The 16,806-nt window shown below is 37.3% G+C and overlaps 1 protein-coding gene across 7 annotated transcripts in view; it reads right to left on the bottom strand.

The window, feature by feature from the left end:
- Positions 1 to 16,806, bottom strand: part of LOC117973211 (band 4.1-like protein 4A) — an 86,015-nt gene that overhangs the window by 7,696 nt on the left and 61,513 nt on the right. For 4 of the 7 annotated variants that reach the window (XM_059021600.1, XM_059021584.1, XM_059021549.1 and 1 more), the window contains exons 11-17: positions 11,306 to 11,397; positions 10,293 to 10,370; positions 7,499 to 7,620; positions 6,426 to 6,516; positions 5,644 to 5,727; positions 3,573 to 3,686; positions 1,309 to 1,356 (exon numbers count right to left, since the gene is read on the bottom strand). In XM_059021600.1, coding sequence (XP_058877583.1) covers positions 1,309 to 1,356; positions 3,573 to 3,686; positions 5,644 to 5,727; positions 6,426 to 6,516; positions 7,499 to 7,620; positions 10,293 to 10,370; positions 11,306 to 11,397 — 629 coding nt within the window. The remainder of the gene's footprint in view (positions 1 to 1,308; positions 1,357 to 3,572; positions 3,687 to 5,643; positions 5,728 to 6,425; positions 6,517 to 7,498; positions 7,621 to 10,292; positions 10,371 to 11,305; positions 11,398 to 16,806) is intronic. The other 3 variants (XM_059021699.1, XM_059021708.1, XM_059021709.1) reach the window with 2 other exon arrangements.

Genomic DNA, 16,806 nt, shown 5'->3' on the forward strand with positions numbered 1-16,806 from the left:
TTATGTTTTACCTTAACACCATAAATGCATTGATGAGTGAATCGGGTATAGTTGTCAGTTTCAGTTTCTCAGTGAAATGTCCCTGCAATGCAACTTGACCTATCAATGGTTTCCCATTGTTTCTCTAAACAGGCTTGTAACACTCTGCTATGACTAATGGTTTTATGTGTTCCACCACAAACTGTAGTGTTTCCTTGGCTATACACTAGACCAATAAAATAGAAGGCAACGTCATTTGTAGCTGGTGCTTTGAAATATTATACTTGTAAAAGTATGTATCAATTAAGCAGATTTCCTTTAAAGTAAAATCTGTTTTTGATGAGGCCTCAAACACTTTGTTCAACACGACAGATAATACAGTACAATGTGTGCTGCTTGGTATAATGCTGTGTTTCTATATGCCTATCTTCCTATGAAACAAAAGCGAATTCCTTAAAGGACATGCATGCACAATAGCATCCCCCCAGAGCACTAATGATATGTACTCTACCAGCATTGTCTGCTTACTTTAGTACTGCCCTGGGCTGAGTTATTTGACCTAGGTCTTGACTATACAGATGTATTATCTCCAGGTCAATCAATCAGTTTGAAGCCAGTGGAGATCTGACAGCAAAAATGCTTGGCAGCTGACACACCCGAAAGGGTGTGCAAATCACAGAATTGGGCATTGCTATGGTTCAGTAATCATTTGATTAACTTCTCGTTTTGGATTAGCAATTCTTTCATGGGGTAAATGGGACACCTCTGTTACAGCTGCACTATTCTACACAACGGACACTGAGAAGCATTGATGACAAGGGCCAAAATGTTTAATTTTCTCTACCACTCTCCCAGGATGCAAGCGCTTACTAACCAATCACAGGGATGTTTCCCTGGGATGTAGACTCCAGACCAGAAAAATCTATATTCTTTTGTCCTATAGCCTGCTATGAAGGCTCATACAAGTGAACATCCATTGCAAAAATATTCTTACTACTAAAATAAAAATAGAAACATGTTTCATGACAATGAAATTATTTGTTTTATTCTTTTTTCTGTTTTTGTGTTTGCTTTGAATGCTGATGCAGCATCCATTGCTGTTTGAAGCACCAATTTGGCACATCTATCATAATCTTTTTTTTTTTTTTTCTACAGCTGTGACAAACATAATAGTGCAAATGAGATTTATATGGGCTCATGTTTTCATAAATCTTGCATGTGATTTTCAAGTTCTTATAATGTGCTGCTTCAGCCTTTTTAAATTCACAGGGGATACTGCATTTCACCCATATAAATACATACTAGAACACTGGAAATGAACAAACACACCTTCTTCTGTGTTTTAAATCTGTATCATCGTTATTATTTTGGCCTTTCCTGTGAAAAGTAAAATAAGAAAAATATGAGTTTATTTTAGTACATGTGAGATTATTGGTGTTTGTTTATTAGTACACCACAAAGACACAACATTGAATTTAATTTTCTATGGTAGATAGAAAACTGACTCTTATGAAAAGCATTTGCAGTCCAGATACATTCAAATGTAAAACAGATATAGTATACTTCAAACTGTGATTTTAATGATTTTAAATTAGTGAATAAGTGCAGTGAAGCTAAAGTACATCTACCATGTGTTTAATCTGTAGTTTATATTCTTCAGCTTTCTGTCACTTTGTTGAAACTGCAATTTTAAAATAAAAAATATGTATAATACAATGAATGCAGCGGCACTAAAGTACAGTATAATGTAAGGATGTTATACCATTGGTATAAAACTACTGCTTTTGCTAATGCTCTTTAAGACAATTTCTCTGCACATTACTTGTGGTAAATTGCTTCAGTTTAGTGTAACTGGAAATGTGCTACACGCATTTGGAGTTGCTGTATATCCAATAACACTTTGCACATTAGGTTCTGATTCTTTCCTTTGGGTAAATGACCCGACACAAGCTCCTGCAGGCGCACTAGGTAAGTTCAACAACTAGATTACTGTGATGATCCAAAGCATTGCTGCTCCTCAAAGGGGATCTATGTAAGACAATGATTTACAAATAATGTACAATGGTAAAGTACGTTTTTAATATTGGAGCAGACAGTAACCTTGTACCAGCGAGCAATGCTGTTTCTTTAGCATTAAGGTAAAGGGCTAGTCCCTAAGCTTTTAAATCCAATTTTACAATCTTCTTCTTCTTCTTCTTCTTCTTCTTCTTCTTCTTCTTCTTCTTCTTATTATTATTTATTTCTTAGCAAGCACCCTTATCCAGGGCGACTTACAATTGTTACAAGATATCATATTATTTTTACATACAATTGCCCATTTATTCAGTTGGGTTTTTACTGGAGCAATCTAGGTAAATTACCTTGCTCAAGGGTACAGCAGCAGTGTCCCCCACCTGGGATTGAACCAACGACCCTCCGGTCAAAAGTCCAGAGCCCTAACCACTACTCCACACTGCTGCCCAACCTTCAACTGCCTTATCATTGTGCAGTTGAACATTTCAATTTTAAGACTCATCACTGGTACAAATCAGCACTCTTCCATGTGGTGGCGTGCTGCTTTTGTTTCTCAAATGCTGTCTGGTGGACAGGTAGTCCCTTTTCATAGAACACTTAGTCCAGCACAGAGAGCATTACAGAAAGCAAGAAAAACTAACTATGATAAAAGGGATAGGACATTTAACAATAACAAGATAATTGTTCTGTTATTCAGTCACTCATGTTCCCTCCAGGCTATCAGATAACATGAGTCATGCAGTCATCATGTGACCTAAACAGTATCTTGCCCTTCACATAGAGCTAAAATAACCTTTAAGAGAATGAAGGATGACATTGTAATCATAATGACTTGTGCAGTTCTGAATTTATTGACTAATGTATTACCTACACTTTAACAGCCAATGTTATTACACATGAGGCTTGAGTGCTCCACTAGAGGGAGTGATGATACTGCGACAGCAATGCTTGAACAAAGAAATCCCATTACCTTTTGTCGTCTGAGAATCAGGACAGTGCAAACCTGAATGTAAAGATTCTCAGGTAACATTCTCTCAGTGATTATTATGTATTAGCCAATTTTGAATGCGAAACTACGTCATATAACTAGCCTTTTTTACAAGATACAAAAAAATATAACAATGGATGGTTACTAAAGGAATAATGCATTAGTATAAGAAAGGTAGACAGACAAAAGTAGAAAGTTAAAGAAGTCACACAACATATTTCTTCCAGTTTAAGGGAATGCATTGTTGTCTTTATCCACAAAGCATTTTTATGAGCTAGTTTTAGTTTATTTGTGGATTATTCAGTAGACTAAATGTATCAGGGGTAAGTGTTTAAAGACATTTAATTGGCAACTATTCCTAACATGTATTTGTGGTATTAAAGTCATTATAAACGTACTCCACAGAACAGCCAACAATGTGTCAGTTTGGGCCATTAACATAATACATCTGTAAACTGTTTATAAAAATGCCACAACAATGTTCTTAATTCTTGGTGCTTAATTCCACAATACACTGATCCTAGTAAACAGCCCATGAGTACAGTGCATACAGGACTAAATGCCACGAGTAAAACAGGGAGTGTATTGTTACCTGCGTCTCACGGGCTGCACAGCTTCATTCTCACTTCCACCGGAAGGGGTCCGTCTTCGCGGGTTTGGAAATTTTGGTGATTTGTTTCGCTCATTTGGAGAATTATATAAACCACTTAAAAAGGCAAAATAAATATCTTATTTATACATATAATTCAGATAATCCCTTCACTTCAGAACACTACAATGGAATGCTGAGGTATTGTTTAGTTTGTTTCTTTTTCTGCTTTTCTGTGTGCTCCATCATCACAGTTGGTACAATTCTGAAGCCCTCTCCTATCCTGATGCTGTTTTCTCTGCCAAAAAACATCAATATACTGTATATTTATAACCGCACTGAAGTAAATGGATTTTGTGGTGTTAACCATATAAATCAAAATACCTAACAACACACCACACTCTTTAGGTCAAGGAAGATTATCATATTAAAGTACTGTTGGGTGTTAGAAGGCTCTCGGTACTGATTTACAAAAAACTGTTTAATCTCATTGATGTTAATCAATAGCGAAAGGGTGGCTATCCATAAAAGTCAGCTATGGTTAAAATGTAAAGCTGATAAATCTGTAATCTGGTACTAATGTATATAAAACATGTATCAGGAATTGTAAAATTGTGCGTGATTTTCATCAAACAGATAGGTAAAAATGTATTGAGGTCATTTTTGAGGAAAAACTGACACGGTATTATTACAGAATCAAAAGGTGTTCAGATTTTCTTTGTTAAAAGTTTTGTAACATGAACATATTTATTATCCATAACCAAAAATGTCATAAACTGAACTTTGGCATAAAGACCTTGATCATTGTGGCCCAATGAGACAATGGTTTGTTAACTGTATAACTTTGCTGTGAGAACGAGGATGGAGATAAACAGCCTATAATGAATGCACAATCATTCTTGTTTAATGAAGTTGCGGCTCGTTGTTTATTTATCACTTTCATTTCACTTGGTTCAGGCTGGTCCTCCACCATCTGGGGCTTTGGAATCCCCCAGGGAATCCAGCTAACCAGTATTCCAGTCCAATCTCAGACCTTACCCACTTCTTTCAGCTTGTCTGCCACTTTAATTCACTTACGATTACTGTTTCTGTTATTTTTTCTTGTGTTGTTTTTTACAGCTGACCCGCGGTGTGTGTTCCCCTACAGTCGGAGTGACAGATAGACACAGAGGTCTCTAGCAGCTGAGGTCTGGAAGTGTTTGTCACTTACATTCTCGTTTCAGCACATGTGCCTGCAGAGCTCACACAGCTTTAATGTTCGCTACATTTGCCTCTGTTAAATTTTTAATCGCTAGGTCACGTTTGAAAACGCAATGCAGTGTTTAAAGAAATGGTAATATGGTGCTGTCAAGTGTCGCTGTGCTGCTTACCCACAGTCACACAATTTTGTATTTTATTTAATGTGTTTTATACGAATAGGAAATAATCTTGCTGTGTAAAAATGATTTAGCAAGCAAGCAAGCCACTGAACATTAAAATAAAAACTGGATACAAATATATTGCCTTACACACAGCTTATATAACTAAACTGTTGAGACCAAAAACAATATATGTGCATTTTTAGCCGTTAAACCATGAATAGCTAAAACATCTAATTTCTGACTAAAATATAGTGTATATCTGCTGCTACTACACCAACAGAAAGGTAAACATTATGCATATACAGTACAGCGCTCCCTCTTTGTAATGCTGCAGTCGGGAGCCATAGGTAAGAGGCAGGGCAATCTATGTCCCGCCTTAATACAAGTGTCAGTATAATAGCATTATGGGCCAAATGGAGTCATGACCATACTGCCTCATAACACGGTATAAAGGGTCTCCTTTTAACAAGGGATAACAAGAGTACGTGTATCAAGTCTAACTTGTGTGAATGAAGGTATGTTCTGAGAATATATTGCGGTTGCTTGTGATTATTATATAATTACATGGCTGTTCCTTATTGATCCAAGGTCTGAGGTAAAACAGCAAGAAAAGATGTTAGAACAGAGACACAATCATGTCTTGGCCTATGCTTTTGAAACTGCAAGTGGTACAAGTTGACATATGTACAGGTGCTATATCTGTGTAATCTCACCTCTGTGGCCCGTTCTCATCCCAGGGCGCACTGGTTTTCCCACGCTGTGTTTCTGGACTGCTGTCTGGTTTTTTTATTTTTGAACTTGAAAAATAATAATAAATATTTTATTTCTATGGGATTTAAGAGCAATCGTGGTGAATGTAAACACTAAAATTCAATCAGAGGGCAGATCAGTGGCAATTCTATTCAATTGGTTATAGCTAACACAATTACTGATATCACTCTTACCTTACACTTCCATTTGCTATGTTGGTCTCAAATGTGCAGTATTAAAAGAAAAACAGGGAACATGTATTTTCATTCTCTGTTTGCAAGCCTTACTTTGAGGTAGGCTCGCACTACCATGGTCATTTCACCTGGAGAGGTAAACTGTCCCTTACCATTTCATGCCTTCTGTCATTATCCAATCAACTGCTCCCCCATTGACTGACATGCTTTGCCACCAGTACTATATTTGCCCCAAAGACACTACAGAGGGGAAATAACCTATGAAATTAAACTGTATCAGACTACCTGAAAGTAAGACATGAAAACTAACAACTTTCTTTAAACTGATGTAGTAGCAGATCATGTTTTAAAATGTAAATACCTGTTTGCAATAGCATGTGTTTCCATCAAAGCAGAACATGGTGTGAGAATACAGAATTCTAGCAAATGGAAATGTCTGACTGGTACAACCTTTAACCACTTTAACACTGACTGTCTGTCACAGATTGTAACTTAGTAGAAGTGTGTACTGCCTCCAAAGCAACATATCAGTGTAGACTTATTTTGTCTACCTTTTTACTGGAGAAGGGGCAATAATCTTAGTAGTTGTTTCACTTTCTCCGTTCTCAGTCTTTGTGTCAGTTCGATTCCCATTGCTGGGTCCTGAAACAAAATGAATGCAAAGCATTTATCTTCTCATGCACAGCTTTCTATAGGTCACATTTACAATGTAACCCTATACATTTTGCTTGATCCTCAGCTGTGTACAAGGATCACCAAAGCACCAAAGTCTAGACAGCATCAAAAAATGTTCTATTCACACTTTACAATTAGCATTTTATTTTTCTGTGCTGCCTCCAAAATTCTCGGTCAACTGGAATTCTTTTGTGATGCAAATAATGACAGGTTTACCACGCCTAGCATCAATTAATTTAGCATCTAAACCAGAGTGCTATACAGCCTTGAACACAGCAGTTTACAAACAGGAATAATGCATCAGTGCAGGTCTTTTCTCTGCACCTGCATGTACAGAATTTCACCTGTCTTTGAAATATTGTATTCCTATTGTTGTCTCCTTCCAATAATGATTTACATTGATATATATATATATATATATATATATATATATATAAAATAAAGACCTGGAACAACAAATGTAATCGTTGTATCTAATTGTATCTCAAAACTTTGTCAAGTTGAGTCTTAATGGAGCCAAGATCCTGTCTCAACTTTAAATTATTATTGTGTGATTTTTGATTTCCATTCAGTAATAGAAATATGGGGTTGGTGATATTATATCTTGGTTATAACAGGTTTGTATGTAAGAAATAATGGTTTTGTGAAACATTTCGGACCAACCTTCTCTTATTCACAGATTTAATTTCCAAGCTGAAGCTGACATCGTGTAGTGACGACAACAATTAAAATCAACCACACCAAATATATATATATATATATATACATATATAAAAACATTAAGTGCAGCCAACAATTACATAAAAAGCACTATTTTACAGAGAATATTTTCTATGCTCTTTTCATGATAGATAAAACAAGGCATTGCATATTTACCAGTGGTATAGTTTTGGCTACACATTACTACTTGTAAACTACACACTAAAAGGGCTTACTCTTACTGGCTCACCTGCTTGTTGAGACTGAGCTGTCCTTTTCGGGTATGTTTTGCTGCGAGTTCTTTGTACTTGTAAGTCTGGCCGTGGCAGCTCAATAGACTGATGTCTGCTCATTTGCACAGCTGTCTTCCCACTAAACAGTATGAAAAAGAGGCAATTGTACATACTAGGAGTCTGTGTGTGGTGAATCCACCCATAGGGCTCAGGCAGGTGATGTACCAAAGATCGGAATGAGCTTGTCAGGTTAATGTCTATTTGATTACACAGTAATAATAATCAATACATTGATATGAAATGACTTGTGAGAATACAGAATAAATATTTGACAACAGTCATGTGGATATTTTTCTACTCAAAGATGAATGCACAAAGGGAGCGCTTATATTTTATGATAGTAATAACATCTTCTAAAATCCAAATACAAGCAAGTCAAATTCTTATTCTCGGTGGAAACGTTTTAAACCCCTTTTATCCGGGCTACACCTGCAGGTGTACTGCAGTTGGTGTTTCAGTTTAGTTATTAACATATTTCTTTTGTTAGTTTGATTAATTCCCCATTGATTGTTTTATTAAGAGATGCAGTCAGAACCAGTACAAATACAGCCATATCAGCCATATCCTGAGTGTTGTTATATTTCTGCTGGTACAGGGAAGATCTTTTATCAGCTGTATTTTTTGCACTTTGCTCTTTTGCAATGTTTACCCTGGGGAACTGGAAAGGTGACCTGAAAAAGTCACTAGTCAGGGAATCTCACAGGTACCTGTCAGGCAAAGATCAAATGAGATGAAAACAACACACTGGAATCAAATTCAAACAGATTTGTAATAACAGCAAACAGGTTTGCTTACCTAAATGAATACCAATACATTAGTAGAGTTCACCCTTTAATGAATACGGATCAGCAGAACCACTTTTGGGGACTGGCAACTGCTGAAGCACCCAGTTTTTGGAAACATGTTTAAGCAGGTTTCAAAAGTTGCTGAAAACAATAAAACTTGAACGTGTAGAATTAATTGCCTCAAAGTTATATAACAGGAGCTTGGCAGAGCATGGTCTTTTATAATACAATTATTTAAACAAGTCCTTTACTCCTTGGTGGTCTGTCTTGGAATGAATGAATTGGACACAAGTAATATATTGCACATAGCCGAGACTGTGGTTGTTTAGACTTATGTCATACCAAAACAAACACTTGCAATATTAAATCCCTGCATCATCCGATTTCTTATTCAGGGTTCATCAAAGTCACTGCAGGTTAAGTCTGAGATTTGGCAAATCTTCAAGCTTTTTTTCTGTTGTACCTAATAAAACGTATTAAAGTACTATTACTATTGCACCCAACGTACCTTAGTATGTACTTAGTATCATACTGTACTGGAGTTTCAGTAAACATGAATGAACCCTATTGGTAAAGCTCACAAAATCAAAATCATATCCACCCTAGTTTACTCTAAAATAAATGGCCTCTTATACAGTAGTTTAGGGTTGTACATTGCTAGATGAAAATTGTTTGGTATGCAGGTGGATTCTCTAATTATTATTAGTCACGCCAGTCCCAGTGCAATGATCCAAAAATCAGTGTGCCTCTATGCCCAAACCATAAGTAGGTCAGTCCTACTCAACCGGAAAAAGGATTCTTGAAAATGCCAGAAGAAGCTGCCGTAAAGTAAAAAATGGAACAATATACAGGGTGATTAGAAATTAAGTTTACCATGTCAACGAACGTGAAAGACTCTTGCAGCCCTACAGCACTGTGGCTTATGCCAGTGATCATGCAGCTAGCAATACATCTGACAAGATTTTATATTACATATGGTTCATGTTAAAATGTCCCTCAACGCACATATCATTGATGTGGGAAACTTGCTTTCTAATCACCCTGTATATATATTCTGTTTATAATGTTAAACATCCCTCGTGTACACAATCACAAAGTGGGGGTCTTTGTATGGGCACTGCTCTTTGTGGTGCCCAAACTCCAGACACGCCCCACATATTAAGGCCCCTTCATCTTCCTGCCTTCTCTGCTCCTGCTCCAACTCCTCTGCCTCTAGGGGGCGCTATTTCACATCTGACACCATATGTAGCACCAAACAAAGGCTTTCTTCCCCTTTTATACAGGTGGTCATTCTCCAATCAGCATTAAATTACCTAATTGGAGAATGGCCACACCTGTGATTGTTGGCAGGGCTCCCAGTCACAGTGTGTTAATACTGTTTGTATCTCAATGTAAGTTTCTAAGGTAATGCCAGACTGTGATCTTACCAGGATGAGAAACATTAATGCTGAAGGCCTTAGTCAATTCAATAACTGGAGAAAAACATTGACTGGTGTGTTAATAGCGTTACAATGTCACTTTCTGTAATTTTTCCCTTCAACTCTTAAGCAAATGAAAGGACATTTTAACAAACATCAAGGAACACAAAATAAGAGAACGTGGAAAACCCATGCTGACATCTCACAATGATACCATGAAGTTGACAGACATACTTTGCAGGGGCCCACCTTAGCTCTTTGATACATACAGTTTGCATTCTTTTATCAAAGTTGTTTCTATGACAACCATAAGTGTAAGCCAGCCACATCTTATGAATGATAACAGGTTTCCTATCAGTTATCAATAATAAATGAGCAAGAAAGTATGAAATTGTATTTTTGCATTGCTACGTTATGATAACACTCAGAATTAGGAGAATTTCAAGGCATTAAACACTGCATTCCACACATATATGCACTAACTTGTGTAAACTGTTATTTTAAGAACAAGTTTAATTAAAAAGTGAAGTGAAATGAATTCCCAGTACCTGTATCGATGTTTCGATCCAAGGGAACCAAACTTTGTTAACTTTCTTGGCAAGGAGTTGGAATCATTTTCTGGCATTCTTAAAAAAAAAATAAAACAACATCAAAAACAATGAGGAGGTGTATGATCAAATATTTCTATCATTTGTCAAAACACGACTATTGTTATCTAAGTACAGTGCCTTTCCTTTGTTCTAACACAATTCTAAAGGGCCTAAGGCAATCTGTCATCCTCAATAAAATACATGCATCAAAGGTTCTGAATGCTGCAAGGGATTTTTTTTTTTTTTTTCAAAACTGAGGAAAGCTAACCCATTATTTAGGTTTGGCTTTGAGCTCCGTTGTTTCTTTGCTCTTAATAATTTAGCTCTGTTCTGTACAGAGCTTTGTGGTGACTGGTTTATTAAAGACATTTGGCAGGTACAGTATTAGCCATTGTTATAATGGTACTGTGGAGGTAACATTTTTTTATATTTTGGCAAACTAATTGTAACACAAAGGCATGTACCTGTACACACTGGTAATATATTGCAGTACCATGGTACCCTTCTGTACCAGAGTTCTGCTGTATCAGGGCCACTGTGCACTGCTCAGTATTTCTTCCAAATGTTTGTGTTACCATGGCTAGTCATCTAGTGGCGTGCTATATTCTCTGTTAAAGTTTCTCCAGGGTTGTGCATTCCTATTATAATGGTACCTCAATGGGATTTTTGTTTATGCATCTTTAATGTAACTATGCACAGTAGCTTGTGAAAATGGCATGTGATTTTTGCAGGGTTATGCAATTGTGGCACAGCTTGAACTTATTAAGCCATGGTTGCAGCTGTTCCTCATGAATACATGGTTAGAATATTAGTATGCTTATGTGCAAAAAAAAAAAAAAAAATCCATAATTTAACAAAATAAACATCAGAAATTACACTTTATTCTCGTGAGCATTTTCAGTGCCAGTGGCATTAAAATAACAGCTGGGATTAATTAAGTACTGTATGTTGTGAGATTCTGTTTTGCTTACCTAAAGAATGTGTGGTATTCTACACAGCATTTCCAGAGGTGTTTACAAGCCATTTTATTTGGTGCTTCAAAAAAGAAAGATGTCTCATTGCACTGAAAAACACAAGCGTGGCATTTAAAAAGAGTTTGAGAAGTATGGTCTGGTTTCCACAGATTGTAAGCCATTGTCAAGGGCTAACATTTCTTCAAAAAATGTTATAACAACCCTACCATATTCAGTGCTATGCCAAAGCTAGAAGCATTTTAATATTTCTGAAAGCATACTATTATTTTAAACTGTACCCTTCTAAAACAGAGTATGTACAGTGAAAATGCTTGGGAGTACTGTGGTTATTCCTGGACTGAGGACTGCAGAATGTGTTGCTTATAGCCACCCTCATGAATCAAATAAGCACAGCATTCCATGTGTCAGTCATTCTGCCATTGAAAATGCAACATTAATCACTAAAAATGGAAAAGTCATTCCATGCTACATCTTTCAACACCTGTAGAATATTGGAAAGCATTATATTGTGCACTGTGTATAATCATCAAATATAAATGCATTTTTATTCCAGTTAAAATGTCTAATAGTTTACAATGATTTTGTTTAAATGTATTATATGAGAATATATATATATATATATATATATATATATATATATATATATATATATATATATATATATATATATATATATTGTAATTATTTTCACTGTTCTTGTATCATTGAAAATATACTATGCATAAAGTGGTTTGGATCAAATTTAGATCAAGGGCAGCCACACAATTTAAGTCACAAATAAACATCCCGTTCAGACTTTCATATGAACTGTAAGGTAAAAACAAGTTAGCCATAAGCTTTTAAACCAAATGTCGCTAAATGTCTCCTGTTTAAAAGGTTATCTTTTCGCATATTTGTGACATGTACTTCAGAAAGTCATATTTTTGTAGCTTCATTCTGTGCTACTGTGAAAGCATTCTTGTGCAGCATCATCTACAGTAAATAACAGCTAAGGTGACATGGGATATATTCCTAGACTGCAGTGGATTTCTGCACGTTAATAAGCAATGAATATTTTCCTGAGAACATCCGGTTGATTCAAAAGGCTTAAATCATCGGTTAAAAAAATAAATAAATAAATCTTCAATACTCTGTCCTCATCTAGCACGGCACATCAAAAATCACTGTAGCAAACTTAAGTCTTGGATTTGATATTAATTGCCTGCTTCGTAAATTAAATGACATGCCTTACTAAGCACTATTTATCTACAGACCCCTGAATCAGTCATTTCAATGTGGCACTTGTTCAATATTTCACATCCCTGTCTGAAGATAAAGCTATAGCTGCATACTCTTTTTTAATGAAAAATGTATTGGTTCAATGATCTGGAATACTTAAATATTCACTATTCATTTTTGAATATGTACTGCGAAATTAAAAAAAAATACACCGTCAAGGATGCACCAGAGAAGGCATTACTCTTTTCCACAACAATCTGACATAGTTTTAGAAATATTTAAGGGTCTATTGAATTAATATGAATAACGGAGTAGTTATTGTCCCACAAAGTCAGTTTTTTTGGATCACTGAAGGTGAACTGCCATGTTGATGATTTCTAAGTGGTATACATCTTTAAACATTCATCCAGTCTATTGTCTTTGTGCTGTTCTGTGGAATATGAGTTTGCCTTTTATTTCATTATTGTCTTTGGTGTAGTGTCTGGAATCTACAGTATCAGACTATGCAATTAGCTCTGGATGTTTTTATTTTTAAACTAGAAGCACAGAATTGCTTCAGTCAATATACAGACTGTTCAGCAGTATTGTTTTTTTTTGGGAGGTTCACAGCTCCCTGAAGACACAGCAGTCCTTGATGTCCCAGAAGGTGCAGTTATAACCTATCACCCCCTTCACCAAAAACACTGCTGAGTCTCTACATCTGCTCATCTGGTTAATTTACACAAATCCAAATTCGACTACACTAGCGCATATAACTGAAATAAATGCAGAATGCTACAACTAAAAAAACAGCTCCAGTCCTGAAGATCAGGAATTGTGTTTGGACTACAGACTAAGATGGCACACTATAATGTTATTATGAGATAGATGCTGTCCCTTTAGCCTGCTGTAAATGTATTATAGCCAACATTGTAAATGATAGTCAATTATGTCTTTTTTTTAATGGGATTACATTTAAGTACGACCGGACGGATTGATTAAGGTAAACATATGGAAATGATTTCATGTCTGTGGTATAGATATCTTGTTTGTTTTTATCTCCCTCTGACTGAGTTAATGTAGCCCTTTAAAGCACAGTTTCAGGTCAGGTCAGAGTCATCAGGAAAATTAAGAAAACTCAATAGAATGAAAGACTCTTGCAGCCTACAGCACTATGGCTTATGCCAGTGATCATGCAGCTAGCAATACATCTGACAAGATTTGATATTACATATGGTTCATGTTAAAATGTCCATGAAATGACTGTGTGTATGTGTGGTAGAAGCATACTCTCTTCAGTGTCCACCAGATCAATAGGTTATTAAACACAAACAGGATATTTCGCAGAAAAAAAAGCTTGGTTCAGCCTTGCTTATCATACACCCCAACATGAATTGTGACAATCTGCAGTCCTCCCAGTTCTGTGCAAAACTGGATTCAACAAGTTGTGAGCACAACATTGTAGCTATGGTAGCACAGACGAGAGAAGAATGGGGCGGGGGGTTGGGGGTAGGTAAATATATAAGAATGCTTGCTGTCCCCAATCTTTAGGTTTCATAGTTGCATGCAGGTACGTCAGCAAAAAGGTTACTTACTATAGTTTTTACTAACCTATTCTTGAGCTTGCTGCTAAAGAACTGTAACATACAACAAGAGAACTGTAATTTTTGTGAAGAGGTAGCATAATCTAAATCGGCTAAGGAAAGGATTTAAATTACCGCATTCGCTTGAGTAAAAGGTCGACCTTGTGAGGGCGAGATTCGGGTATAATTTTTTTTTTTAATTTTGTCATTTGTTATTGAAACAGCTGGTAAGTTTAGTGAAACAGAAAACAAAAATTAACTAATTTTGATGCTTATTACAATACAGCACTTTTTTATTTTAATGTATTTCAATGGAATGTGGGGGGTGGTGTGGTCTGGCTGTAATTCATTGAAACTGAGTCTGTGTTTTACGTGACAGCTCCTGGATGTAAACAAACCTGGGAGTTTTTTTTTTTTTTATATATAGACAATGTTACGGAAACATTTTTGCCAAATCTTGAGATGTTTGCGTTTTGATTTGAGAGAAATTAAAAGCATTTGCTCTGGCAATGAGGGCAACAAGGATTTGTCCACAACAATGTCAGTGGAGGTGCGCTGTTTCCACAGAAGCGCTCTGCTGCAGGGTCACGGTGTAACAATCAGCCCTTAGCCTATAGTCAACTATACACGTTCCCAGAAATTAGAACTAGATACTGTGCCAAATATAAGAATATCTAAAATATTTAAGCACAGAAGGATTGATTGACAGCGAAAAAAAACAAATAACTTGCACTATTTGCTTAACACAGGAAAAAACTATTTGCACTCCAATGAAATCAAGCTTGCAAAAAAACAAACAAAACAAAAAACAAACAAACGTAGCACTTGCACTTGCACTTTAATGCAACAACCACAACAAACAATTAATTCGAATGAATATTAACTGGAAAGCGTACATTTAAACTTCATCCCCCATGAATTAATTGACCGTAAGGTTGCAATGTTCCGCTTGTTTAAAGCAATCGCCAAGTACAACAAAAACAAAAAAATACAAGACGTGGGCTACAAGCTCAGTAGAAAAAAATATGCGTATTTAAAAAATAATATCCAAGTTAGCCGTCCAGCAAGAAAAAATGATTAAACTGTAGCAATGAAATCTTCTGAGTTTTAGTGTCCAAATTAAATCTTCATGCTTCATTAGTTTGTAATCCACAAGGGAAAGATAGGCACAGCAATGCAGGTGCACAGCGGCAGTGCAGTGAACCAAAAAAGCATGTTCTGTGAAACAGAACGAGTCTGTTCTCACTGAACTAAGTTAACCTGATCTTAACCACTTTCTTTCTTTTCAAGCGTCAATACAAACTATTGATAAAGAAAAATAACAAACAAGCAGCAGTGAGCAAGCCTCTGAATACATGCCTGCACAGGGCTCCCCTGAGTCCAAAAACCTGTGCTACACATCCTCCCCCTTAAGTGTGCAGCACTGATTGGCCGTTACATGGCCACCTCCCCCCAAAACACAACCACCCACCCTCAAGTCCATAGAGTCCCATCTTCTTCCAATCCTTCGGGTGGGCTTGAGAATGGGTTGGTCCCTCCGGCGCTTCAGGGCAGAGACAGCGACACGGTGACGAGGGACCCAAACAGGGTGACAGGGGCGACAGGTGTGCAGGCCGGTGAGCTGGCGGGAGCAGCAACAGGAAGAGGCTCGAGGCTTGTTCCTGGTGCAATGAACTGAGCCGCCAGGGAGAGCACAGCAACAGGCATGGGGAGCCCAAGCGACATCTGTCCACTGCGACGCGACGTCTGTGGCTTCAGGGGAAGTGAAGCAGGGGGCCAGACGAAGGACTGTGCCTGATGGTGCTCTGGCCTGGTCTCTAGGTCCAGTGGCTGGCGGTCTGGGCACTCTGGCAGGGGTTCAGGGACCGCACTGACCTGCGCCGGACACGCTCTCTGGGGTGGTGGTCAGGGCTGAGATGGAGGCACCTTCATCACCTCCTCCCCCTTTTCTGGTGCTTCTTCCTCCGAGGCTGCAGACATGTGTGTGTGTGTGTTTGTGTGTGTGTGTGTGTGTGTGTGTAGAATCTTGGTGTATTTCAGGAGACTGGAGCTGGGGCTCCTCGCTTGTATCATCCCACTAAAATACCTGTCAGTCACCCTTTAATTACCTGTCAGTCACCCTATTTAAACTGTCCTAATTCTTGTCTTGCTTTGTCTTAAAACAAAAAACTTTGTTTTCAATCTGTTCAAAAGCACTACTCACCCGAGGCAGCTTTCGTTTTCATCTGACTCAGATGAAGATTTTTTCTCTCCTTCTGGCTGTCTTCCTTCAACAAATAATCCACCGAAAAAAAGTTTTCACCACAAATCAAAAATCTCCCTCCTCAGCTTAAATCCACAGCCTTACTTGAGATCGCTCAATTCAGACATCTGGCTCCCTCAGCTCAACCTTTCTCTCTACCCATTCCTCCGCTCAGTTAACTGGTTTTCAACAAAATTTATACATTTGCAATCTTCTGTCTTCAGCTCATTTCTAAAGCTAGTCTTCCTCCCCAATTGTATTCTCCCTTTCATTCCATATAGGTACAGCAACATCAGCAGACAAAGTTAAAATCAACCAGTCCTTAATTAAAATAATGTGGCGTTGGTCTTCCTCTGCAGTGGAATCATACATTTGCTCTTCTCTTCTTGATATTATTTCCGCTCAACAAAGTATTGCTAGCATGCCTGGAGTGGGGGCCACGTCTCTGCCAGGACCACCAGAGGTTTCCTCCCACA

This window comes from Acipenser ruthenus, chromosome 1 (assembly GCF_902713425.1).
Source record: "Acipenser ruthenus chromosome 1, fAciRut3.2 maternal haplotype, whole genome shotgun sequence".
Lineage (NCBI taxonomy): Eukaryota > Metazoa > Chordata > Actinopteri > Acipenseriformes > Acipenseridae > Acipenser > Acipenser ruthenus.